Source organism: Rutilus rutilus (assembly GCF_951802725.1).
Source record: "Rutilus rutilus genome assembly, chromosome: 12".
In the NCBI taxonomy this organism is placed as follows: Eukaryota; Metazoa; Chordata; class Actinopteri; order Cypriniformes; family Leuciscidae; genus Rutilus; species Rutilus rutilus.
Genome location: NC_140217.1, coordinates 29,093,986 through 29,121,441, shown reverse-complemented (window position 1 = coordinate 29,121,441; position 27,456 = coordinate 29,093,986). Strand labels below are relative to the sequence as shown.

General features: G+C 37.0%; 1 protein-coding gene across 7 annotated transcripts in view; it reads left to right on the top strand.

Moving 5' to 3' along the window:
- Positions 1 to 2,113: 2,113 nt before the first annotated feature.
- The window catches only part of opa1 (OPA1 mitochondrial dynamin like GTPase), a 36,553-nt gene continuing 11,210 nt past the window's right edge, over positions 2,114 to 27,456 (top strand). For 2 of the 7 annotated variants that reach the window (XR_014629414.1, XM_084426147.1), the window contains exons 1-29: positions 2,126 to 2,314; positions 3,987 to 4,305; positions 4,631 to 4,727; positions 5,234 to 5,341; positions 6,040 to 6,087; positions 7,469 to 7,557; positions 10,899 to 11,054; positions 13,167 to 13,220; positions 13,325 to 13,429; positions 13,524 to 13,610; positions 13,972 to 14,085; positions 14,212 to 14,292; positions 14,391 to 14,465; positions 14,567 to 14,638; positions 14,761 to 14,860; positions 14,942 to 15,072; positions 15,292 to 15,364; positions 15,442 to 15,514; positions 15,603 to 15,718; positions 17,968 to 18,032; positions 18,312 to 18,388; positions 19,547 to 19,712; positions 20,254 to 20,406; positions 20,549 to 20,657; positions 20,733 to 20,812; positions 20,953 to 21,093; positions 21,197 to 21,313; positions 21,778 to 21,871; positions 22,020 to 22,130. Coding sequence is in view for 4 of the 7 variants with exons in the window: in XM_084426147.1 (XP_084282273.1) it covers positions 2,286 to 2,314; positions 3,987 to 4,305; positions 4,631 to 4,727; positions 5,234 to 5,341; positions 6,040 to 6,087; positions 7,469 to 7,557; positions 10,899 to 11,054; positions 13,167 to 13,220; positions 13,325 to 13,429; positions 13,524 to 13,610; positions 13,972 to 14,085; positions 14,212 to 14,292; positions 14,391 to 14,465; positions 14,567 to 14,638; positions 14,761 to 14,860; positions 14,942 to 15,072; positions 15,292 to 15,364; positions 15,442 to 15,514; positions 15,603 to 15,718; positions 17,968 to 18,032; positions 18,312 to 18,388; positions 19,547 to 19,712; positions 20,254 to 20,406; positions 20,549 to 20,657; positions 20,733 to 20,812; positions 20,953 to 21,093; positions 21,197 to 21,313; positions 21,778 to 21,871; positions 22,020 to 22,130 (3,040 nt within the window). In the remaining 3 variants the exon portion in view is untranslated. Of the gene's footprint in view, positions 2,315 to 3,986; positions 4,306 to 4,630; positions 4,728 to 5,233; positions 5,342 to 6,039; positions 6,088 to 7,468; positions 7,558 to 10,898; positions 11,055 to 13,166; positions 13,221 to 13,324; positions 13,430 to 13,523; positions 13,611 to 13,971; positions 14,086 to 14,211; positions 14,293 to 14,390; positions 14,466 to 14,566; positions 14,639 to 14,760; positions 14,861 to 14,941; positions 15,073 to 15,291; positions 15,365 to 15,441; positions 15,515 to 15,602; positions 15,719 to 17,967; positions 18,033 to 18,311; positions 18,389 to 19,546; positions 19,713 to 20,253; positions 20,407 to 20,548; positions 20,658 to 20,732; positions 20,813 to 20,952; positions 21,094 to 21,196; positions 21,314 to 21,777; positions 21,872 to 22,019; positions 22,131 to 27,456 lie in introns of all 7 variants that reach the window. The other 5 variants (XR_014629412.1, XM_084426150.1, XM_084426149.1 and 2 more) reach the window with 4 other exon arrangements.

Here is a 27,456-nt window from a genome sequence, read left to right as displayed (position 1 = left end):
TCAAGCTCGTATATTTAAGTTCAGTAATTTAACTTAATATACAGGCTTGATAAAAATGATCATTCTAGAAGAAAATTTCAGATGGCACTTAGAGGCTTTTGCATATATATATATATATATATATATATATATATATATATATATATATATATATATATATATATATATAACACAAAACAAAGCAAAAACGAAAGCACTTTCACAAGTTGTCTCATATTTGTTTACCCTATTGTAGCACAAAAGCAAGACACACTAATCTGGAGAAGTTCTCTTTCAGACATTGTCTAAAGAGAAATACTTCACACTGTTGGCGTTCTAGCATTCATCCCAAGAGGTCACACGTCATAAGCACATGTTCAGCCCGAACAACTTGTCTATAGCCTACACTATTCACAGTCCAGAAGCTAGAACAAAGAGCACTGACAGAATAATAAAATTTGACTGTGCCAAATGAAGACACTCAAAGAGGAAGATTACACATTCAGAACAGACAGTCTTTGTTCAGGGGGATAGTCTAACAGGGGACATTCATAATAGAAATTAATGTTTTTGTTTTTTTCTTAAGCTTAATAACCTGATCTGTGAGGATGACAGCTATAGTTCTACAGTCATTTCGGTAATTGTTAAGTTAAAGATTTAAAGGTTAAAGCTAGTCGTTTATATAGCATCTATGCTATGCACTGTTTGTGTCACTTGCCCTCTAGTGGAATTTATTTGTATTGCAATCACAAGTAGAACCTAAAATTAATCTCAGAGGGCCAGTTGTTCAAAGGTAAACTGATCGGATTTTGGTTATCGGATTGGATCAAATCTTGAAAATGGGTTGTTCAAAAGGGAAAGAAGGAATCTGAAATCAGATTAGATCACGGAATCCAATCCTAGTTTTAATCTGGATCAAACCTTCAGTTTGTGTTGTTCAAAACTTGTCAGTAGGATTTGGATAACTTTGATCCAAAAAAACTGGATTATCCTGATCCCAACAGGGGGTAGGATTTCAAGGTGGATTCTAGGAAGAAAATGTAGTAAAACTTTAAAATTGGTCAAAAATACAACATTTGTATATCATTGTAATATACACACACACACTCATATTTTTATTTTGCTTTTGATTAGCTTAACTGTTAAAGTAATACATTAGAAGTAGACATTTGGCTACATATTAAGCCTTTCGGTAGCCTACTGTAAAGTAAAAAAGAGATTTTGGCGCCATTAAATAATCCCCAAACAGCTGTAAAAATAAAACAAAAATATTATATTTAATTCAAAGTGTTTTATCACTATTTCTAAACTACATTGGCACAATCATAAGAGATGAAGCAGTCAAAAGATCTTTGCAAGCGAACACAACGTTTTTTTGGTGAATGCTATACAAAACTTTTCTGAGAGAACGCAAAAGCATTGAAATATTTTTTTTTTTCCTAGGCTATCTCATATTTTTTACATGACCATGTCCCTTTGGGGGTTCCGTAGAGCACCAGTAATCCAGATTTGGTAATCGGAAAAAGTTTACATCCAGATCAGGGTGATCCAATCCAATTTTGCTTTGAAAAAACCGGCACAAAAGTAAGATGGATTACCTGATCCTGGATAGCAAAACATGGGATTTCCAAATCCAGATCATTCTGATCCAGATTAAACTTTTTGAACAACTGGCCCAGAGGTATTGCCTACAAATTGGACTCTTACAATGTCCCACTTTATATGTTTCATTACACTCTCATAATGAGCAAAGATATTAATAAATAAATAAAAAATTAAGGAACTCCATTGTACGGACTGCACACATTTAGGAAATGTCATGTTTATACACTGTGATGAAATCTTATTTTAGTCAAAAATCTGACTGCTTTCTACTTACAGCCACTTAATTTTCTGAGAATATAATGTACTTAAGAAATCTTTGATTTGAGGTGTTGTTTTACCTTAAAATGGTCCTTAAAGGTCCTTAAAATGATTTCTTCTCCAGTTATACTGCTCATAAAAAGTCACATCTTTACATCATGTCATTTCAGATTACAAATAAATAAGAAAATCTTCCATTACATGTGACCCAGACAGTGACTTTTATTTTTGCTGACTTTTGTTTTGAAAGCATGGCGTCACGCTGTGGACCAGGAACTACTTTCCACTCCTCCAGCAGCAGTTGACACTGGTGATCGCCTGCTTGCTATGCCCTTGTTAGCCACGTAGCTAACCTGAGTGCCACATTTGGAAAGATGAATTGAATTTTATATCGGAAAGAGATCTGATAGACCCCTATATATTCCTTTATTGCCAATAGCAGGATGTTACGAGCCGGAAGTGTAGTTACCTGGTAAGTAGAGTAACGTTAGTTCTTTTGCAGCTACATAATTCAACGCATTTTACATACTGGAAACCGGGTGATTGGATTTATAAATAAAAATGCCTAATCCCATATGTGATATAAATACACTCATTTATCATTTTAAAGGACGGTTGACTGTAAAGATTCGCCCTTAATGACAAATGTTGCTTGGTATCGTTTCCTAAATGACACTGACAGGCTAACGTTACACTACTGGACTAAATGGACACCACCCGACCACTGACTCACTTTTCACGTTTTTAGATAAATTACATCAATTATTAACAAAATTTCTACGTTGATATCATAAATATAACAGTACTAATTTTATTCTAATTTGACATATTTACTCCAATTTTAAAGCACTAAGTTAAGCCTTTGGACAGCTGTTACAGGAACCACCAAGATCTTCTCTGAATTTTTGTTTTGCGTTCTTGCTTAAAAATATATTTTAGTCACTTAAAAGGTAACGTTTTCAGGCATTTGTCGGTCTATTAACACAGCTGTCAAATTTGGGACTTCATATCTTATACAGTGATGTTGTTTTGCATGCTGCGTGTGTCTGACAGAAAGCTGCCAACATTTAGGCTAGATTAAAATAGATTGATATTTTTCATTAGTTAGTTATTAACAACTTAGTTTTATTAACAAAAACGCCTAAAGTTAGTCAATTACAGCTATAAATTGTCCCTTAATCGAAAACGATAGCACATCGCGTGAACCATTTGTTTTGTTTATCATTTTCAACCCATTGTAACTCTAGCTTCCAAGTCATTCTCATAGTTTCAAAACAGACTTTTTTAGCTTTGCAAGACCTAAAATGTGTTACAGCTGTCAAATTTGGCGCTTTATATCATATACTATACTATGCTGTGGTTTTGCATGCAGTATTTCGCTATTTAAATGTTTTTACAGTAAGAAAATAGAGATGTGTATTTTTCATTAAATGTTTATTGCTACTTAAACCCGAATTTTACTCCATAACAACTATAAATTGACACACTTTTGATAGTAAACATTGGCGTTGCGTCAGTTCTATCAGCTGGCCCATTACTTTGATACTTGCTCTGGGCCATCGAGCCAACCTGCATTTGAACAATATATTCTTCAAATATTCTTACATATATTGTTATTAGGGATGCACCGATATTAAAATTTTGCCCGATACGATAATTCTTTATATTTTGAAAAAAGTCGATAACCGATATATTGGCCGATAAATCTAAATCCAATTTTTTAAATCATTTTTGAGAGCCTGATTACAAAATCAAAAGTCTCACCATTAAACGCCATGTCACAACCACATAATTATAATGTTCTCATTATAATTTTATGTAGCCTATATGACAGAATTGCGCTGCACATGTTGCACTTAACTGTATTTTCCTTTTCAAAGTGATTCCAATCATATTTCAAGCAATTTACAACCATTATGGCGAACAGTGCGCATCTGAATTATCTCAGCTAAAGGAAATAGTCCATTATTTATCGACTTTATATCTTTTTTATTGAGCCGATAACATTAAAAATGAACATATATCAGCCGATACTGATATGGTGGCTGATACATCGTACATCCCTAATTGTTATAATCTGGAAAATAAGAGACTCAGAAGAGTATAAATGTGTCAGAATGATCACAGTGTCTCTCTCTCCACAGCATTGCCTGCAAGAATCTGCTTCCCTCCAGAATGGGGGTAAAGTTCAGAGTTCCATTGCAGAAACTGCACCCATTCTCTCGTGCCATTCATCACCGCTTCTCTGCTAACAACAATCCACAAAGACCACCTCACTGCTCAGCGGCCCGCCATTACACGTCTCTCTCCAGGCTCCCCATGCGTCCTCCCAAATCCCGGTCAGGAGGACACGGCTATCAACAGCACCGGACATTCTGGGTCGCCCGACTTGCTGCCAGATTGCTGAAACTGAGATACATCGTGCTGGGTTCAGCAGTTGGAGGTGGATATACAGCGAAAAAGGTACACTTAACTATTTGGTTGTGTTGAGCCAATTGAAATGAATGACCTCAAAGTCCTTTTACTTGCACATGCAGAGTCTGAATTTAAATCTGAGTTTGAATGAACACTGGATGTGCTGCTTGTCCTATTTCAAACAAGATGCAGATATTTGGTTTTCAGTGTCATCATGTTATTTTAACAGATTAAACATGTGACTTATAGATTTATAGAATCAGCCATCATATCAGTTATCAACAAAAATACCAATTGGCTGTTGGAATCAGGCTAAGTGTTTATTAGTCCACTACTAGTCAATAAATAAATACTGTCTGTTCTGTTTTTACAGACTTATGATGAATGGAAGGATATGCTTCCTGATATGAGCCAATACACATGGATTGTGCCAGACTTCATTTGGGAGCTGAGTGAAAATATTGATTTAGGTAAGTAATTCAGAGACATATTTTGATAAAAAAAAAATGCTTATTCTAGGGATTCATCGACATGAAATTTTGTCTGATATGATAACCAATAATTCTTTATATCTGAAAGCCAATAACCGATATTTTGGCAGATAAATCTAAATCCATATTATTTTTTGAGAGCCTGATTACCATAACAAAAGGCTTACCATTAAAAGCCATGTCCCAAGCACTTCAACATAAATCAAACATACAGTAGCCTAGTTAGAACAAGTGTAAGATTTTACACTCCATCTAAAATTAATATTACTTTTTAAAATAATAGCATTGCTGTTTGAGCTGTGTGTGCTAAGGCTGGTCAGCCATATATCGGCCTAAACCGATATGGTGGCCGATATATTATTTTATTCTGATATATATATATATATATATATATTTAAAAAAGAAAATTGTGTGTGTAAGTGCACTGGATACATTTGGTTGGGTTGCTAATGCTAATGATGTAATTTCTTTGCTCCCGAATAAAGACAAGCTCGCCAGAGCTTTGCCTGAACTAGAAGAGATAGCCAAACTACTACCTGATATGGAAAAGATCGGAGAGAACTTCACTTTCCTGAAGAGCCTCCTCTCCAGCGGTAAGCAATTTCTTTCACACACACCTCATGATGGATACAAACTGAATAAAGAGAAACGACATAGAATAAAAAAAAAAGAAATTAATACATTTATTCAGCAAGGATGCAATAAATTGATCAAAAGTGACAGTGAAACAGATGTGCTGTTTTCAACCGTTTTCAAGATTGATAATCTCAAGAAATCTTTCTTGAGCACCAAATCAGCATATTAGCATGATTTCTGAAGTATCATGTGACACATAAGAAATGGTCAGCTTTGCCGTCGTAGTTTACTGCATTTTTTATGAATGTCAGACCGTTTATGTGAATGCGTTTGAATGTTAAAATCTTTAAAGCTTCAAGGTGCTAAATCTAACCATGTGGTCCATGTGGTTTGTCTCTGTGATTTTTGCCAACTAAATGGATCAGTATATTCTTAGACACTGCATTGCTTATAATCATTTTCATGCATGCGTAATCAGTTTCTTCCTAATGGTAATATGACATTGAGGCATTTTAAGATTTTTCACGTAAGTCTGGGTTATTTATTTGCTTAACATGTGCACAGTGCTGCTGACACTGCTTGTCCGCTAGAATCCCAATCCAATGTGTAATGAAATGAGCGCTCCATGCTTTTTCTACAGCCTTTATTTTATTTTCATTTCATTTGTTCCTCTTGTTCCTCCCTTCTCCTCTCCCTCCCTCCACGTTCTTCACAGGTTTGGGTAGTGAAGTCAATGGAGCTTCTGGTCTGCGTCTGTTATTAGGTGTGTAAATGCCTCACTTAGCGTGCCTCGATTCCTCCTGATCTGCTGCACTGATGTAAAATGGATTTAAGTTGATGGTGGGGTGTGCGCCTCTAAGGATGGACCAGCAAAACAGGGAATAATCTTTAAAATATTATAATAATGTTGTTAGTCAGAAATCGCTTTATTGTCTGTACAGAGCTACAGCTTCTTTATGTGACAGAAGCTTAATATTATTAAGCTTAAAAGATAAAGTAAGCTTCCTGTTGCAGTTGCGTTACAGTGTTGCGTTGTCTTTCAAAAGTCTGGGGTTGGCTATATTTTTTCTAATGGTTTCGAAATAATTGTTTTCTATTTCAATATATTTTAAAATTGAATTTATTCCTGTGATGCAAAGCTGAATTTTCTGCAGCGATTACTCCAGTCTTCAGTGTCACATGAACAGAAAATTCAAAGAAACAGCATTTATTTCAAATAGAATTTTTTTGTAACAATTTAAATGACTATACTGTCACTTTTCCTCAATTTAATGCATCTTTGCTGAACCAGCGTATTGAGTTCTTTCATAAAAGAAAAACAACTTACTGACCCCAAACTTTTTAACGCTAGTGTGTATTTAGTCTAAACTGGATCACAAAGACTCGAGTGTTATTTAGTTTGTTTGACTTTTTATAATATACCCTTAGCTGAAATCTTTTAACTGGATGCTACAGCGTTCATGTTAACATAGGTCACTCACAGTCAGTTTCAGATGCATTTACAGTTACAGTAGAGATGCAGTTAATGACACTAACAGTATCTGTGAATGTGAATTTCTCCGATTTTAATTGTCTTGCCACTTGGTCCCTTGACTTCACCTTCTCCTCTCTAATGATTTTGTGAGCCCTTCCCTGTGTTTGTCACTTTCTCTCTCTTTCCATCGATATTACTAATTTATTCTATATGTGTGAAGTTCTTACAGCTCAAGAGTTTTGAAAAGTACACTGACTGAATATCTAATCTGAATTCTTGTTATCTTAGGGAGGGAACGATTGTTTAGAACTGCATTTTTATATGTTCATATTCCTGTTCGTGTTTTCATAGCATATTGCACATATTTTCTCATCCAGTATATATTCTCATTACTACACTCACTACAATCTTAAAATAATATGCTCTGTTATGTAGTCTTAAAGTGTGTCTTGATAATTTATGAACTGTTTCTCAAGCATTTTTGCACCATTTACTTTTCAAACCTTTGAGTCTCTTTTGGGATATGGTGACTTGATGTAATTGCTTTAAACTACAAGCAAATATATGCTTTCGCATGTTAATTTTTGTTGTCACATGACAGTTATTTTTTCTAAATGTGAAAAAAGGGGAACAATAATTTGTATTTGTGTGTTATATTTATTTTTTCTAGAAACCACAGGTGATTCATCCCTGAGAGCACCAGATATCCCACCAACATCTGCATCCATGTCTGACAGCAGTGATAAACAGTTCAAGAAGGTAAATGTCTCTCTTTTCACTGCATAAATTATGTTTCAAATGGCTTTTCTGAATGCTAAAGCTTGACCATAATATTACGATGGCTCTTTTCATCATTTAGTATTTTAGCCATTATAATAATTAAAGCAGCTTAAGTTTTTTATTTGCATTTCTCTGCCAAGCTGTGTTGCTTGGGCTTTTTTCCAACTTTAACTGAGTTGCCAGTTGCTTTGCTATTGTTTTGACTATTCACTATAAGGGGCAACCACCATTGGTTGATGGCTATCCTGATGTTTTATAGTCCTGGTAAATATAGACACTGTTTCAGTAGCTTGTGGCAGGCAACTTGCTAATGCTGAAGTTAAGTTTATCTTTTATCAACTCTTTCCCCGACATTGCCGAGTTATCTCGTCTTTTATGAGAAAACGCTTCCCTGCCATTTTACTGCTTTCCGTGTTGTCACTGTTGTAAGGTAGGGGGCGCTGTTACGCATCTCCTGAACTAGGCTAGTACTGTCTCTCCGGATCAAAACACAGGCAAAGAAGCAGAAATGAGCGATCTCATATGTTTGCAGATGCATATGAAAAATAATGCGATGTTACAGAATGAAATGTTGACCCAGAAAGTGCTATTTGACTGTGAAGCTTTGGGGGTGTTGATGTACTCCGTCTACTCCATCTATGTTTTGATCACCGTACTGAATCTGATCCAGATGTAGTCTTTGACAAAACGTGTTTTTTCTCAGCTTTTTGCTCAATTTTGCTTTTTTTATGACACTTACTCACATTGTACATGATTGTTTTTATTCAAAAGCAGAGGGTCTGTTCTTTCTTTTGATATATTGCATGTTCAGATATTCATACAACAAAGTGGAAAGTGTTAAAGGGATACTCCACTTTTTTTGGAAATAGGCTCATTTTACAACTCCCCCAGAGTTAAACAGTTGAGTTTTACCGTTTTCGAATCCATTCAGCCGATTTCCGGGTCTGGCGGTACCACTTTTAGCATAGCTTAGCATAGATCATTGAATCGGACAAGACCATTAGCATCTCTCTCAAAAAATGACCAAAGAGTTTCGATATTTTTCCTATTTAAAACTTGACTCTTCTGTAGTTACATTGTGTACTAAGACCGACAGAAAGTGAAAAGTTGCGATTTTCCAGGCTGATATGGCTAGGAACTATACTCTCATTCCTGCGTAATAATCAAGAAACTTTGCTGCCGTACCATGAGTGCAGCAGGCGTAATGATATGACGCAGCGCCTGAAAATAGGTCTAATAGGTTAGACAAACTTAGTCCCGGTCACGTTGGAAGTTACAGAGCTGGGGACTATTTTCAGGCGGTGCATCATATCATTACGCCTGCTGGACTCATGGTACGGCAGCAAAGTTTCTTGATTATTACGCAGGAATGAGAGTATAGTTCCTAGCCATATCAGCCTAGAAAATCGCAACTTTTCATTTTCCGTCGGTCTTAGTACACGATGTAACTACAGAAGAGTCAAGTGTTAAATAGGAAAATTATCGAAACTCTTTGGTAATTTTTTTGAGAGAGATGCTAATGGTCTTGTCCGATTCAATGATCTATGCTAAGCTATGCTAAAAGTGGTACCGCCAGACCCGGAGTTCGGCTGAATGGATTCGAAAACGGTAAAACTCAACTGTTTAACTCTGGGGGAGTTGTAAAATGAGCCTATTTCCAAAAAAAGTGGAGTATCCCTTTAAGATGCCCCATTACTCAACTAATTAAAATTGTTGTTTGTGAGCAGTCTGCATTTTGCTCTTGATATTTTTCCTCTTTTAATGTGACACCTTCACATTATTTGAATGAATTGTCTCTCTCAGTGTACAGATGTCTCTTTTTAATGTTTGACATGCTGAAACATTGACTTAATTTTAGATGTTCTAAAATCTTCTTTTTCCAAGGTGTTTTAAAGGTCAGATCCAGTTGTATAACCTAAATCCAAAGGGTTCACACATAATTTGTCCTGCAACTGTATTTAAACCCTTATTCCAGGAGATTGATGATTAATTTCTGTCTTTCTAAGCTTATTGTCCGTCTAAAAGCTTCCCTCTCCTTAATTCCATGTTTGTCTACCATGGTCATTTTGTGCTCTCTGAGAAAACTTGCTTCTCTGAGAGCAAAGGATTTACTACTTGATATGCTAATGTTAAATGTCAGTGTTCTGTTTTTCATTTTCTTTGTTTCATCACTCATAAATCACTCTTTGTCTACAGTGGAAAACTATGCACTTTTTAGTTTATCTTAGATTAAAACTGAAAATGTTCATATTAGCATTCCTAAAAGAGCATATATCCCATAAAATGTCTTAACGGACAAGGTTGTTGCAGTTATATTGGAAGTCTAAGCATATTTACACTTTCATTTAGTTTGGGGTGAGTACATTTATTTTGAATACTTTATAAGTTTATACTTTTATTCATCAAGGATGCATTAAATTGATAAAAAGTGACTACATTTATAATTTTACAAAAGTTTTTCATTTCAGTTAAATCCAGTTCTTTTCAAATTTCTATTCATTCAAAGAAAAAAATGCTTCATGGCTTCCACAAAAATAGTTAACCACACACACAACTGTTTTCAACTTTAGCACCAAATCAGCATATTAGAATAATTTCTGAAGGACCATGTAACACTTAAGACTAAAGTAATGGCTGCTGAAACAGTTATTTGGAATTGTAATAATATTTCACAGTATTACCGTTTTATTATATTTTTGATCAAATAAATGCAGCCTTGGTGAGCAAAAACATAAAAAAATCGTACCTACCCCAAATTTTGAATGGAAGTATGAGTGTGTGTAAGACGAAATGATACAATTGAATTAGCCTAATACATATATTTGGAAGCAACGGTGTTTGAAAGATGTGTAGTAAATATTTGCTCTCTCCAGCTTCAGGCTTTGCACTGTTCTGCTACTCAATCACTTATTCCTCAAATGCTTGCTTTGCCATGTAGCACTAGTTTTATATGATATTAGTTCATCTATTAAAACTTAGATGTGCCCTTACTGCAATTATAGCAGCTTGACAACACTGACTGTGAGTGCAGGTCTTGAATGTGACTCAACATTATTACTAGTGCGAATAAATGTTCGCTTTTTAGTTTCCTCTGATGTTCGCAGTTCAGCTCTTCCCCTCCCGTTTGCTGAGAGACCTTTATGGTCATTTCTTATGCTCTAAGATTTTAGGTTCGCCATAACCGAGTTCAAAACTACTGTATTATCGAGAGCAGTACATTAAGTGAGGTGGACCATTACCCAAAGGCTCTGCCATGTCCTCCTATTGGTTGGTAAGCAGGTTGATTGACTGCCCCTCTCTGTCACTGTGCCGTCCCTCAGCAGGGGCTGCTCAGCGAGCTCATTCTCATTCAGCAGCAGATCCAGCAGCATGAGGAGGAGATGCGGCGGGCGGCAGCCAATAATGCTCCGCCTCCGCCGCTTGAACCCAGTCCCAGCCCGGCCCCGAACCCCAGCCCCTCGCAGTCCAAACGCAAGGTGAAGGTCCACTCCCCCACCACCCCTCTGACGCTGTGGCTCTCATGCCAGTCTTTGACTGCCTCACGCCATTCGATTTTAGTTACGTTGTGCTTTTAAAAGGATATATTGAATTTTTGACTCTCAGAAATATTTATTTCTCAAATTCTTATTAGCTGACTATAATTAAGATGTTTATATTTATATAGCTAGTGGAATGGTGGAGGTATTCACGATTGGCGTGAGAGAACTACAGCTTTAATATACTTAAGTTACAAGCCAAATAAGTAGCTCCACCCATCCAAGCGCCTGTTGGAAATTACATGTCCTAAGTGACAATTTAGCTTAATCCGCTTTTGTATTTTAATTTAATCTGAGCATCTGTATGGCTACATGATGCTGATTTCACTGTGATCTTATTCCATCTCATAACTTATAGTGGGGTACAAAGTCTTAGGCCACTAGATGAAGCATTTTTGTTTATTTAATAAATAAGTTTTCATTACAAAATATAGGGGATACTGAGACTAGTTGGGCAAGTTGTCACAAAGCATGTCTCTATTTAAACATAAAATTAAAAACTGCCTTTAATTAGAATAACTTTTTTGAATTCTGTCCTTTAAAAATAAAATTACAGTATCATACTTTTGTAATAGGTAGATTTTTGAGGAAGATTTTTTTCCAGGTATCAGGGATATTTTTCAGAAATGTCAGGGCAAGCTGAAATGTGCATTTTATGTTATGAATATTTTAACTGCAACATTTTTTGGACAAAACACTGATCTGACATTGTTGTACCTTTTCTTACTTTGTATATTTTCACTGTTTCATGAATTGTTACTTGTTTTATCATTATTTAGATTTAGCTGAAAAACCTATAATAGTTTTTTTTAATGGATTTTTCTATTGTGACAACTTACCCCATACAGTGTGGCAAAATCCCTTTCTATTTTAGAATGTTCCAAAGAGCATTTTGTGATCTTTAATGGAAAGAAATCTGATCTTTTGTACAAATGTGACATGATCAAAGTCACAAATTTGCCCTAGAAATAGAACAGAATGTTATGTATAAAATATTTCTTATTCAAGTAATGCTATAGTGTTTCTTGGTTTATAATTGTAAAAATTTTTTTTTTTTTACAAGACTAAATACACTTATTTTTTGAATCTCAGATTTTCAGAGTGGTCCCAGACTTTTGAACCCCATGGTTTGCGACATAGACATTGATTTCTAACAATCAAACTGAGTGACTTTGAAAACATTATCCTTTTAAACAATACAGTGAAATGTTTCAACGTTTCATTCAAGTGGCTTTCAAAAGACCCATATTCTAAACAAATTGTAATTTTGAAAGTAAAATAACATGATGTTTGCAATCCATCCTTACTAGTAGTATAAAGTGAGTCTTGTATATTTTCATAATTTTTGCGATAAGCCCAAACTCGATCCATTCTGCCTCGATCATGCAAACCCATTTATTTACACAGTCCCAAGTGTACAGTTTATATTCACTGCATGGAGTGGTGTGCCGTCCTGCCACATGGAGTGCAATGCACTTTGCTTCAGCTGTTGGCCAGCAAAATTAACCTGCCTCACACCAGAAACAGTTACATAGTCTGTCTGCACATAGGCAAAAGACATGTTATTTAGCAGGAAACAAAAAACATTTTATATCACACACCCTTGTATTTTACGTAGATGTGTGTTTGTGTATGTTTGATGTTTTCCTTTGTGTCCTTTCCTTTGTGTCCTATCATGCACTGATTTTCTGTGATTTGCCCTGTAGTTTGAGGTGTGTGTGCTCAACAATTGCATTGCAGGTGCGGGCCAATAAATGATTCAAGAAACACTTTTGATGCGTTGATTTATAATCTAAGCATTCTTCACAAATCGGGTTTTTTTGTGTGTGTGGTGATTTGTGTAAAGAATAAATGATTAAATGCTTGGAAGTGTAATTTCTTCTCTTTGCATTAACTTGCCTTTCCTCTGCTGGGTTACTCGCTGGAATTGAATGCATGAGATGTGGATTGTTTGTGCAATGACTCTTACAGGGGGATATTAGGAAGATGATCAGCTGTCCTGAAAAGAAATAACATGATCATAGTCTGCTACATTGTTTCTTGTGCTTACAGTCATCTGATAAAGAAAGAATTGATCAGCTTCAGGAAGAACTTCTTCGAACTCAGGTATTGACTGTTAAATGTCATTGATTTTAAGCCATGATTTTGAGTTGTTAATTTTTAAGTTGTTCATAATCATTTTATACTCCATTTCTCTCATGTTTGTATAGATGAAGTACCAACGGATGCTGGAGCGTCTGGAAAAGGAGAATAAGGAGCTGAGGAAAGTCGTATTGCAGAAAGATGACAAGGGGATTCACCAAAGAAAAGTCAAGGTCAGATTTCAACAGTCTTTTTTTTATCGGTGAACACAAAGACCAAATCGCTGGGTTTCGTTGAAGCATTTATCCTGTTTTTGATCCTGTGCAGAAGTCTTTGATTGATCTGTACTCTGAAGTCCTGGACATTCTCTCGGATTATGATTCCAACTACAATACTCAAGATCACCTGCCAAGGGTCAGTGTTATTCTTATTTATTGTTCTTTTAGAATGTCAAATATTTACACAAAACTTAGTGACTAGTAACTATTTTGAAAATCTATTCATTTGTAGACTAATCTTTAATTAATTGATTAATTGCGTATTCTTTCCATCAGAAAATGTCTGTAGAATGTATGCTGCATTGAGTGCAAAATGGTTTAAAATATAAAGATTACAATATAAAGTCAAAAGTTAACGAACCACAAACTACATTTTACAGGTAAAAGTTAGAATTCTCTACAGCAAAACTCACATTCCCTCCTCTGAACATAACATATTACTGCAATCTGATTATTTCCCTGTAATATGGCCTCATAAAACACCTTCTCTTCTCTAGGTGGTAGTGGTTGGAGACCAGAGTTCAGGAAAGACTAGTGTGTTGGAAATGATAGCTCAAGCTAGAATCTTCCCCAGAGGCTCTGGAGAAATGATGACCAGGTCTCCTGTCAAGGTGCATTCAACTAATTCACTTCCCAACTTCTCCTGACCTCTGATTTGATGCTAAAAAAATCATACTATTATCAATGTTGAAAACAGCTGTGCTGCTTCATATTACCTGACTTGTTTTATTCTGAAGGTGACATTGAGTGAAGGCCCTCACCATGTAGCAATGTTCAAAGACAGCACTCGTGAGTTTGACCTCGGGAAAGAGGAGGATGTAAGTATTTTAAAATGATGTAGTACAAGTTTGTGAGCCTCTATATTTGACTGTCAGATCACTGAGATGAGGTTCTTTTCTTTTCTTTTCTTTTCTAGCTTGCTGCACTGAGGCACGAGATTGAACTCCGGATGAGGAAGAGTGTGAAGGAAGGTCAGACAGTCAGCCCTGAGGTGAGACCCTTGTTCCTTCAGTGCTTTGTGAAAACATTTACACTTGAATCTGCCTAAATGATTTAATATTCATCATTCATGTGTTTTCTTTCTTGTCTCAGACCATTTCTTTAAGTGTAAAGGGCCCAGGAATCCAGAGAATGGTGCTTGTTGACTTGCCGGGGGTTATCAGTGTAAGTTCTGTGTGCATTTTCATACAGTTTTACTCATCGCACATAATATAAGCTTATACATCTATGCAGAACATGTTGCACTGGTTCTTGACTTTGTCATTGACTGTTTCATTTGTGTACAGACTGTGACGACCGGCATGGCTGCTGACACAAAGGAAACCATTTTTAGCATGAGTAAAGCCTACATGCAGAATCCAAATGCCATCATCCTATGCATTCAGGGTGAGTTTTCACTCTTTCATTAAAATATGTGTACTATCACTGTTTCTAGTCACCGTCTCTTGTTTTATTTCTCTCTTTCAGATGGCTCGGTAGATGCAGAGCGTAGTATAGTCACTGATCTTGTCAGTCAGATGGACCCTCAGGGCAAAAGGACCATCTTTGTTCTTACCAAGGTTGACCTGGCAGAAAAGAATCTAGCTAGTCCGAACAGAGTAAGACCTTTAGATATTTCACTACACGAAACTCCCAATACTAAGTGCTACCTGCTGTATTAGCCACTAGAGGGAGCTCCTTTTTATCTTCTGACTCTAAGAAGGAAATATTAAATGCTGTTATGTGCAGGTGATGGCATTCATGGGAATGTTTTCCACATATACAAGATTAAAATATTTTGTTACTTGCTTCAAATTATTCATTTTCTCTATTTGTAGATCCAGCAAATTGTTGAAGGCAAATTATTCCCAATGAAGGCCTTGGGCTACTTTGCAGTAGTAACCGGCAAAGGTAAAAAATGAGATCTTGCTCATTTGCATTTTGCTGGACTTTGCTGGATGTCATTCAAACCCGTGATTGTTTTGTAGGCAGTACTAATGAGAGCATAGACTCCATCAAAGACTACGAGGAGGACTTCTTCCAGAACTCAAGACTGCTGAGGTAGGACTCTCATGCATATTTCTACCTTACCTTTCCTATAATCTGTCACATGTTTTTGATTGGACAGTCTTTAATCAAACTTCTATAGGGATGGCATGTTGAAAGCTCATCAGGTGACCACAAAGAACCTGAGTCTTGCTGTGTCAGACTGCTTCTGGAAGATGGTGAGAGAGTCAGTGGAACAACAAGCAGATGCCTTTAAAGGTAAGATAGAAAATAAATACAAAATGTGTAGATTGACGCGTCCCCAGGAACAGGATTGAAAATGACTGTTCTAAAGCTTCATGATAGCGTTCTGCGAAGAACAGACTGAATTAATGGGTTTTTTTTTTTCCAGAAACATTTTCTATTCACTCTCTCTCAGTCATTTTTGTCTTCACTATCCTTTTAGGACAGTGGTTCGCAACCAGTGAGCCAGGGACCATTAGTGGGACCTTATTGAACTTACAAGGAGGCCTAAAGATGACTTGAAATAATTTAAAATAAGACAAAACAAACATTAAAATAATCTGAAATTATTCAAAATTATAAATAATAACAATAATAATAGAAAATCAGATTTTCCAGACTTGGAAAAGTCATGTAAATTAATAAAATCTTTTAAACTATTTTAACATTTTTATAGTTAATACATTTTGTATTGTTATTCAATCAGGTAGGAATTGTGAGTAATGTAAAAATCATTATTCTTAATATATTTCCCCTTTTCTCCTTTCTGAGTTCTGAGAAGCAGGTTGGGTTTCTATTTGCTCCAATAGCAAAAGAAAAAAAATCCCTGATAGCATTTCTAATGATTTTCCAAAAGGGGAATTTTTTTTGAGAGATCGATTACGGTTGTCAGAAGAGAAATGTGTCAAATGTGCCGTCATTCCCTGTGTTACAAACACCCTCACAGCAGGTTTTCTGAAATGTACTTCCAAGCTAATGTAACAAATTTGTAGTACTACATATGCACACAATTTTTTTAAATCAAAATATAAAATAGAATTGCTAGATTTACGATGTTAATAATTGGAAACACGTCATCAAAGTCTATGAAAAAAGGTCCATCCTTACTCGGTATATCAAAAATAACTGAAAAGGTCGTGGGTCCTCTGATTATTCTTATGGACAATGGGGAGCCTAGAATTCAGAAAGGTTGTTAACCACAGCTTTATGACATCTGAAAACCATGAAATAAAAAAGGCACATGGATTGTGCTTTTAAGTCTTTAGTTTGATTATTGTTATTTTAAACTCTTAACAAGATGTTGATTTTCAAGGGCATTTTGAGAAGAGTACACATCAGCTCTCAGGAGACCCAGTAAATAAACCTTAATAGAATCCAAACCAACAGCTCGACAGCCACTTAACTCTGAAACCCACCTCAGCAGAGCTGTTTCCCCAGTCCTGTGCGTGCTGATTCCCGTCACACTTCACCTCAGCTCAGACGTTCTGCACAGGGCACGCTGTAGACCTCCACGCTGCCAATTAGCAGGCCACCCCTGCTAACGCTCTACCTCTAGATTTATTACCTGACCCGGGACGCTCCTCAAACCTTTGTGTGGGCTATCGATCTCCACAGCTGCACCAGGGCCGGCCCGATAACCAGAGCAATTAGCGTCATCTCCATTGTGTGAGCGAGACGTCCGGCCCGTGTGTGTGCTGGGGACGCGGGGCCCCAGGGGGACGTGGGGTTGCTGATACAGTGCACGCCTGGCTCCAGGTGCATTGATCACGAGCACAGCGCAGGCTATCTGGTGTCCCTGTTCGGGGAACGAGACAGAGATGGGAAGTGTCTGAAGAATAGGGCTGTTGTCACTGAAAAGTTTTACTCAAAGTTCACTCTATTATTTTAGGTGGCTAAGTGAACTTTGAACTCATTGTTTTATAGAAAATCTTTTTTTTTTTCTAGTATGACATCAATAGCAAGTTGCTAATGTTTTAACCTACTGTACGTCTGACCTACTTGCTACAGTCATATAAATTGAAATCGAAATGTTATGAATCTTGCAACACTTTTTACTGCATGTTAGAGGCACTGAGATTTCACTGTTGTGACCTATTGTAAGACACACTGTCCATAAAATTATATAATGGGATAGTCCAGCCAAAATTGAGATGTCAAAATGTTCCAAACCTGTTTGAATTTCTTCTATGTAACAGAAGAACACATTTTTAAGAATGTTCAATGCAGTTTTGGTTTATATCGACTTCCAGTGTAAGGACAAAAAAATACAATGAAAGTCAATGGGAATCTTCTTTTGTGTTTTGCAGAAGAAAGTCTTACAGGTTTGGAAAGACATAAGAGGGAATAAATGATGACAGATTTTTCATTTTTGGGTGGACTATCCCTAGTTTTAAAAACATAAACAAATGGCTTAATACTTATAACCCTTCAGATTTGTTTCCTTTACAAATCTGTAGATATTAATGAAAATAATCTAAAATCAACTTTCCTCCCTTGTTGACCAGCATCTCGATTTAACTTGGAGACTGAGTGGAAGAACAACTATCCTCGCTTACGAGAGCTTGACAGGGTAATAATCAGCTCCTGGCTGATCTAGACTAGATCTTCAAGTCTTGGACACCTTGTTAAGTGTATTTTGATTTTAAGTATGGCATATAATCATTATAACATTATTGAATATTAGTAATGTAAATATATTGTTAATGTGCTGTCCTTGCAAAAAGAAAGTGGGAAAAAAAGTAAAGAAGTACTTACAATTCTGTAATGTATAATAATAATAAGCATATGTGATATGACCAGAGCTTAAGTTTATGTTTTATACTGTATATGTCATGCTTTTTATTCATAGAATGAACTCTATGAGAAGGCCAAAAATGAGATCTTGGATGAGGTGATCAGCTTGAGTCAAGTTACACCAAAACACTGGTGAGCACTTCTTTTTTCATTTAATATAAAATTAATTGTAGGACTTTCAAATCGCTAAAAATCTTCCAAAAATTAATAATGCATGCTGTGTGGATGGCTTCTTACTAATTTTGCTGTTCTTACTGTTCTGCCGACTCCGTAATTGACTTCGGATTTACAAAAACATGAAGTTGGTACTTCCAACTTAAATTTCTTCTGTAGTAGTGTGTTCGTCTGTTCGTTCATTCATTCACTCGTTCATTAGGTGTGTTCGACTTTAAGCAGCGCTGTGCAGACCGATCAGTATTTGACATAATAGTACAGTGAGAGCGCTTCGAAAGCATACAGAGCCATCTACTTTCGCTATGAGATCGATCTGCGCAGCACCGCTTCAAGTTGAACACACCTATCCGTTTGTTCTTTCATTCGTTCCTTCATTCATTAGTTCATTCATTTCATTTCATTTCATTTTATTTATTATTTTTTTATGAAATTTTATTCTATGATATTAATTCTTTGCTAAACATACCTTTTGATATCACACATCCAAGGTCAAAAACCATGGACAGTATTGAACATGTTGTATTGTGTTAGTAGCATATATCAGCAAAACCACAACAAATGAGGAATACTCACTCTTCGACTCTTTGGCTGACTGACTTTAAACTCAGCTTCTCCATCTCATGGCTTCAGGGCTGCCTCTACCATCAGAATGCAGAGCTGCAAGCTGTACTTGGAGTTATGATCCCCAAAACCCAGAGGAGCAAGCTAAATGAAATAGATCAGATGTTTGTAGGCGGCCCAGTGTGCTCCATCAGCCTCTCAAATCAATGGCATGATGAATAGCTGGAGGGTGGCAGTGCTAGTTTGGTGTTATTGAAGATGTGTGTATATTGATGTGCCACGATAGAACAAAGCAAACAGGAAGCTATGAAATATGGTACCTTTTATGATAAATGAGCTTGACCGTCATCCTCAGAATATTCTCGTCTTTGTCTTAATGTCAAGTCCTATACTTTCCACATGACTGTTTAGAATTATGAAGTACATTTTTGATGGTATTTGTATTTGTTATTTGATAGTTGAGGGGACTGAACATAGCATAATTAACATTGTTGATTCTGCTCTTGGTCTCTATTTGATAGCAGTTTGGTCATGTACATAAATTTGTCTTTGTAGGGAGTCCATCTTACAGAAAAAGCTTTGGGAAAGGGTGTCAACACACGTTATTGAGAACATCTACCTGCCTGCCGCCCAGACCATGAACTCGGGCACTTTCAACACCACTGTAGACATTAAACTCAAGCAGTGGACTGATAAACAACTTCCTCATAAAGCACTAGAGGTAATCATCGCTGGTGAAACACTGGTCTTTCCTTTGTGCTGAATGCTGATATTTAGTAGTTACATTTCCCAAATCATCAGGTTAAAAGACTGTTTATGCAAAAAGATGGTTTTTGGCAACCAAAGCATCCCCTTTGCTCTCTTCTAAATTTCATATGATATTATAATACCATTCAAAAGTTTGGGATCTGTAAGATCTTTTTTTTTCTTCTTTTTTTGTTTCTTAGAAGTCTCATGACTGCATTTATTTGATCAAAATTACAGTAAAACAGTAATATTATCAAATATTATTAGATTAAAATAACTGTTTTCTATTTTGTTATATGTTAAAATGTTATTTATTTCTTTGGTGGCAAATCCGAGTTTTCAGTAGCCATTACTCTAGTCTTTTGAGCAATTTAATGCTGGATAAAAGTATTCATTTAAAAAAACAGCAACAAGTTTTTACTGACCCCAAACTATATAGTGCTATATAACACCATTTGAAAATAAAATTTCTCTCATCCAGTTTTTAAATCTATCCTCTTTTCTTTCATACTCAGGTTGCTTGGGAAACGTTGCAGGAGGAGTTTGCCCGATTCATGGCAGAATACAAAGGGAAAGATCAGGATGACATCTTTGATAAGCTTAAGGAAGCTGTCAAAGATGAGAGCATCAAACGACACAAGTGGAATGAAAGAGCCATGGACAGCTTGGTAAATATCATGCACAATACCAGAAACACCATAAATTCAATATAGAATTTATAACCAGAAATAATATGTTATTTTGCTAATGCAGCACACAAGGGTTTCTTGAGTGCTGTTGGTAAATGTTACTCATGTATGTGCGGTACAGAGAGTGATTCAACACAACGCTTTGGAGGATCGTTCTATCACAGACAAGCCCCAGTGGGACGCTGCTATTCAGTTCATGGAGGAAACGCTAGAGTCCCGTCTTAAAGACAGTATGTCTATCTTTTATAAACACATTTCTTGTCTCTCTGTGTATGGAGTGTGTGACTCATCTTCCTGTGTTGCAGCTGAGTCAGTAATAGCAGATATGGTGGGGCCAGACTGGAAGCAGAGGTGGTTGAGCTGGAAAAATCGATCACCAGAGCAGGTTGGACAGACAAAACTACATATTTGTCCACAGTCTTTTTTTTAAATATAGTTTTTATGATCATGGAGCCATAATTAAGTGTCACTGTATTTGTAGGTACTAGTGAAAAGAGTCAACGTAATTCTCTTTCCTAATTGTAGCACATCCGTAATGAAACCAAAAACGAGCTAGAGCGTCTGTTGAAGCTGCATGAGGATCACACAGCTTACCTGGCCAATGATGAGGTCACTACAGTACGCAAAAACCTGGAGGGCCGAGGAGTGGAGGTGGACCCTGTACTGGTCAGTGAGACCCTGAGTGAAAATTTGTAGCATTACTACCTGCACATCTGATTTTATGCCTTTTTTTTATACTAATGTGTATATAACTGATTTCCCCCTGTAGATCAAGGACACGTGGCACCAGCTCTATCGACGCCACTTCCTGCAAAAGGCATTATCACATTGTAACCTCTGCCGGCGAGGTTTCTACTATTACCAGAGACACTTTGTAGACTCTGAGGTAGAGAAGATGCCTTTTTTAGTAAAATCATCTTTTTTGAGAATTAAATGTTTGATGAGATTAAATGTATTTATGCTTATTTAGAGAAAACAAATAGATACAACAAAATTAAGCATTTTAAAGTGCAAAAGTTAAAGTAAATAAATAAATGTAATGCATTTAATGTTTAATTAATCTCAATTGTATAACCACCATTGTTGTCTGTGTTCAGTACTCCAAAATTATGAGGAAAACCAGAAATTATTAATTATCAATAACAAATCAAAAGTCATTTGCATTCTTTGTATAACTGAGCTGAATTATCATCAAAACATTTTTCTCTCTCTTTCGGCCAAAGACTGAAAAGTTTCATTGTTTCCTTACTTTATATACAGTACACAGTTTATTTAAAATAGCTGTTTTTGTCTTGGTTCGTGTTAAAAGGTTATATTTAGCTAATAGTTTCTCGTATTTCTGTGTTCCAGCTTGAGTGCAATGATGTAGTTCTGTTCTGGAGGATCCAGAGGATGTTGGCCATCACAGGCAATACTCTTCGACAACAGCTCACTAACACTGAAGGTAAGCTTTCCTGCAAAGTCTTCAGTTTTGGTTGTATCTCATTACTAATGAAACAGGCTTCAGTTAGAGGGAACAGCGACAGACTACTCGTAGCATTTCCATTCCATGTTCAAACAACGCAAGCATTTGTGTGTGTGTTTGTGTGCAGTGCGGCGCTTGGAGAAGAACGTTAAAGAAGTATTAGAGGACTTTGGAGAGGACAATGAGAAGAAAGTCCAGCTGATCACAGGCAGGAGGGTTCAGTTGGCAGAAGACCTCAGTAAGTTTATCCTCATACTTTCCCTTCATTCAGTCTGTGAAACATCAGCAAGACAGGTCTACCACCAGAGGGCAGTGTTGTTTTGCACTGAACAGCCCATTCATTTGGTCTGTGTGGGGTAATTTATCAAATTTCACTCCAGCGTTAAATTTCCATTTTTCTGGGTCCATTTATAATATTGATGAATCTAAAAAAAATTCATGAATACTTTTGATGGTTATAAATCTAGACTTTTTTTTGTAATACGCAAAGTCAGAATAGTTAATCAGATCTGCATTTTTTTTTTAAATGCCCCTCCCCCCCTTTTCATCCCACATTTTAATTCTAAAAGTTTTTTTTTTTTTAAGGGCCAAAACCATTTGTACTTCAGTGTCAGGTGTCTATGGTTGAAATTCCACTGTTTTCAATCCTTTTTGCGTTCTACCTTCTACCTCATTTTAAATGATATTAGTTCAGAAAAGGGTACGGATAGCTTTCCACACACTCTTCTCTCTCACACTCCCTCTCATTTTTTTTCCTGTTCCTTCCTCTGTTGAGGCTTGAACCCTTAATTGCCCTTCACAGTGTGGGAGACAGTGTGAGAGAGCTCCTGGCTGCACACTGCCTGCTGTCTGTCATGTCTTCAGCCCTGGTTACTGTTAAACACTCTGTTGATTAAAGCAGCAATTTGTGGAGGCACGACTGACATGCTCAGACTTGATCTCGCGCAGACACACGACTTGCACACACGTAAATCCCAGTGCTGTCATTACTGTGATAACAGAGAGTGAGGTAATGGCCCTGCCGCCCAGGTTAGTGTGTGCTTAGACACAATGGTCAGACTGCCCATACAGTGTCTTGAGTCATAAAGAGCCACTCTGCCTTCTCTATGAAGTATGTCTTTGTGTATCTAAGAGGCCTCTCTAAATGTTTAGTGGGCACTGTCTCTTTTGACCAGGTTGACTTGCTTAAGTGCCTTTGCAGTGGACAGGAAAAAGCATGATGGCAGTGATTTTATCCCATAACTCAACAAATATCTTCCAAGAATATTTTTAGTAGTCAATAAAGCATTAAAGCTTTGCAAAGCTTTCATTCAGATGTTTTATATATTCTGCATGTTTTAAGAGACTAAGTCTTTAGGACACAGTCTTTCAGGACAGAGATGGACCATGTTAACCAGCAAGAGTGCCCAATCTGCTTTTGTATCTGCCCGAATATAAAGACCAGGATGTTTTTTTTTGTTCCCGTGAGCATGTCCTCTAGTTCTAGAAGATGTCTGACCCTCCACTGTTTAAGCCCGATGCTTGGCGTTGGGTAACCCTTAGAGTGGATTCTTGTGCTGTAAAGCATGACGTTGCTTGGTGGATAACCAGCACTTAGGGAAAACACAAGCATGACCTCCCAAGAAGTGGCTGTTATGCTAATAAAAGCAAGTCTGGGCATGCATGCATCAGTGCCCTAGCTGTTGCCACTGCACAAAACACATGGTCACTCTATTAAGGTGCAGTCAGTCTTTATGAAAGAGAGAGACGGCTGTAGTGACAGGACTTGGATTGTTAATAATGGTTGCCATGATATGAAAAACAATGGCTGCGTTTAGTAAAACGTAACAATTAGGGCTGCCAAAGTGATCATATGTGAAATAAATTCAATGTTAAATGGCGTAAATGGCGTTAGCACATTTACATAACTTTTTCACTTTGAAAATGCGTTTTTTTTTTGACTTCGGAGCCGATAGCCTCGTGGTCAGCACACACACGTAGCGTAATTGCGCTTAAAAAAAAAAAAGCATTACATCATATTGTAATAGACCCATTAAGCATTCATCTGACTTTATTAATAAACAAAATTGTATGTTTTGAATTGAAGCAGAAACTGTTTCTTATTAGAAATAATTTCAGACCCAGCTGTTTTCATCCCGTCGTCACTGTGGTGCATTTTGTTTTAAGTTTGAAGTGTAAAAAGGCTTTTCTATTTGGCATAAGTTTACAGGAATCATAATGGCTTGATCATGTGCAGTGTCATATTATATTCAGTTTTTCCATTTTCTTTCACAGTATATATTGTAATTTTTTGCGTACATGGGTTAAATCAAAAGCATGTTTGTATAGTTTTCAGGCCAGAGGTTTGCCAATGTGTGTTAAATATAAATATACTACATTGTCTGTTCTGTGTATACACAATTAACGCAGTATGTTGTTTTTATAAGTACATTAGTTTTGCCACCCTTTTTGATCCAGTTTTGTGGTTTTTGCCACATCCTGAAGGGATATGCAAAGTTCAACATGAACATGAGTTTGGACAGAATCCTGGCTATTTCCAATGCCTTTTCAAATAGCAGGGAGGAATTTGTGGGCCTGTCTGGCCTTGCCGCCTTTCCTGCGTGAGGTGGCATCATGTTCCCAGGGTTCCTGGAGCTTTTGATGTATTTTGATGTGCTGTCTCGGTTTCCTCTCGGAGAGAACAAACAATCTTATTTTGACCGCACTCACCTCCTAAATTCTTAAACCATTTAAACATCAGCAAGCTTTTCAATCTGGCCTGGTTTCAGCACCATTATGCATTGAGATCAGAGGATCTCAAATGAATATGATAACAACTGATCGATTCACGACTGAAGTGAATATTTTTTTTTTTTTATCATCTTGCAAGCAAAAAAGAAAGTTATTTATTGTCATGTATGTTTCCATTAATAACCCTTAACATTAACCCTTAACCTTTCCATTGCACAAAAGGTTCTTTATCAGTGAAAAAAAGATTCTTTAGATTGTTAGAATCTTTTAAGAACTGTTTACTGAAAGGTTTTTGGGTAATCTCAAAAAACACCTTTCGGAACCTGGGGCCGAACCTTGGGCAAAAAAAAAATCCAAAGATTTCCAAAAGTTTAATAAACCATAGCATACTCTCTCAGTTTGTTCTTGCTAAAGTTCCATCCACTTTGAAGTATCACTTTCTGACCAGCAGTTTTGACAAGCGTCTCTTAGATGTTTGACTTCTGGAGTGCTTCTTGAGATTTTTACAAATCAGTGAAGCCCATTACTCATTACGAAGCACTCTGAGCGTTGTGCTTCAGTTCACTTTGATGACGCTTTGCTAGATCCAATCTTAGACTGTATTGAGTTCACAAAATTGGAACTTTTATGCCATTGATATATTCCTGGATGGTGATTTTTAGAAGGTGGAAAAGTGGGGGATTTATTTTGGGAAGCCACATCTATCCCACGTCGCCCACCTTACAAGACCCAACAGGAAAAGATTCCAGAATCCAGTAGCGGGCGGGAGGGGGTTAGGAAGCAGGGGGATTTCAAGCTCCATGCTCTTTAAATCACCTATGAGCTGTTGTTACACGCTCCCTGTCTTGCTCCCTGTTTGCCTTCTTTTTTTCCCCTTTTTATTTTTTTTAGACGGATTGGAAAAACTGACAGCCCCCTTCATAAAGCGAGAGATGTATTGATGGGCTCATGGAACCTGGGGCTGGGCCAGGGGTTGAGTCCGGCTCACACGAGGCCATGAGGGGCTATTACTCCCACAGGTGCAGGGAGCTGAGCTGCTGACCCTGGCCTCACCTGTCTGCCTGTTTGAAGATGAGGAGCTGGGGGAGGACAGGGGCACTTCCCTTAACAAAGAGAAAAAATTTAGCCCCTGGGGCAAAGTCTGGTGTTAAGAGCGATTTGCCCTTACTTGCAGGCAGGCATGCAGGCAGAGAGCTGCTCTGGTTTCACACTTGGGGATTGAGCATGTGTGAGTGAGAGAGTGGGAATGCGTGGGATTAGATGTGCAAGATGGCTGCATTCAGGCTTGTTACTCTGGCTGCCGCCTGTGGGTGATGTGTCGTGTACGCGCGCAGTGCCAAGGCAGCTGTATGGCACTGTGCCTTTCGCTGGAGCTCTGCCCACATCGCTAATATGCTACTGCAGGCACGTCAGGCGACGGCTTTATGAGTCTTTGATTTGCCTAATAGACTCAATTCAATTACAGCAATCCAGGGCGTGCGGGGCTCCCTCTCTTGTTAGCCCGTATGACAGCTGTAGACTTGGCTCTTAGTTGCCGTTTAATTTTTTTTGAATGGTGGAAAATTGATGTGTAAACAGCCAGAGTAATTATTTTTTAAGTACTTACTTTTTAGGCTTTTTAAGGGCCTTCAAAATTAGTCTTTGAGACATGGCAACTGAAGTGTGGATTGACATTACTCTCACTTTTTATGGGGCGATAGGATTATTGTAAAGAGGAGGGAGGAGGGGAGAGCAGGACAAAAATAGTCTGGGCTCAAACTTGCAACCCTGCAGCAGTACTACAAGTCTACAGGCATGTGAAAGTAAACGCGGTTGAAGTTATTTTGTATTACATTTTTGGAATCCATTACTTTTTTGTTTTGTTTTTGGTATCCATTACTTAATTAGTACATCTTATTATTATTGTCAATCCAGCCCTAATTGGAGGTTACATCTTCTCCACAGTTTTACCTCCTGCAAGGATTATACAGAAGTTAAACCAGATCAGTGTTATGCAGGTCCTTAAGAACCGCTGTTACGTTCAGTCTCCCCCTCATCACCTTTGCATCATTTTGTCTCTCTCTTGAAAGGATGACATGGAAACCAGTTTAAGTGCTCAATGAAAACCGCTTCTCTGTTTCCTCCTAGCGTTGTGATGTACTGTTGCTGCCCCTCAGCTCTGTATACACAGGGTTTAACTGTGTTTGCATGAGGCGTTAGGTCACCACAGAAGCTGGTGTACCACCTCTTTACAGTGTCTTTCACTCTCACTCTCTTTGCCCTCTATCTAATCATTCCCTTGACTGTATGTTCTTGCCTTTTATTGGATTATCTAGAGCTGGGAATATGAAACATATTGCGCATATGGTGCAACTCAGGTGTGAACTGTTAATCCTGTGAGTGTTATCATCTGTTCGTGATGTTGCCCTGCTAGCTAGATTATAGAGCTTTTCATCAAAAAGCTTAACTAAAGAAATAATGATCTATGAATGTTGAGAATTTTAAGAACCAGTGTTATTTTAGTGTCATTGATATACACAGATCTTGTTAATATTTTGAATTTAATTAAATTTTTATATTTTCTGTTTTCATTTTAATTTGAACGGTTTAGTTATTTCTTTTTATTTTTTTAAATAATTTTTTTACCCTTTTTAAATTTAAAAAAATGTCTATATAGTTTTTATTACGTTTTAGTTTTTAGTTTGTTTATTTAGATTGTTATTTTAGTACTTCAACTTAGACTAAACAAAAATGAGAAATTAGCAATACAACTAGCTAAAGTTTTTTATATATATATATATATATTTTTTTTTTTATGGTTTAAGTTTTAGTTAACAATAATAACCCTGTTAAGA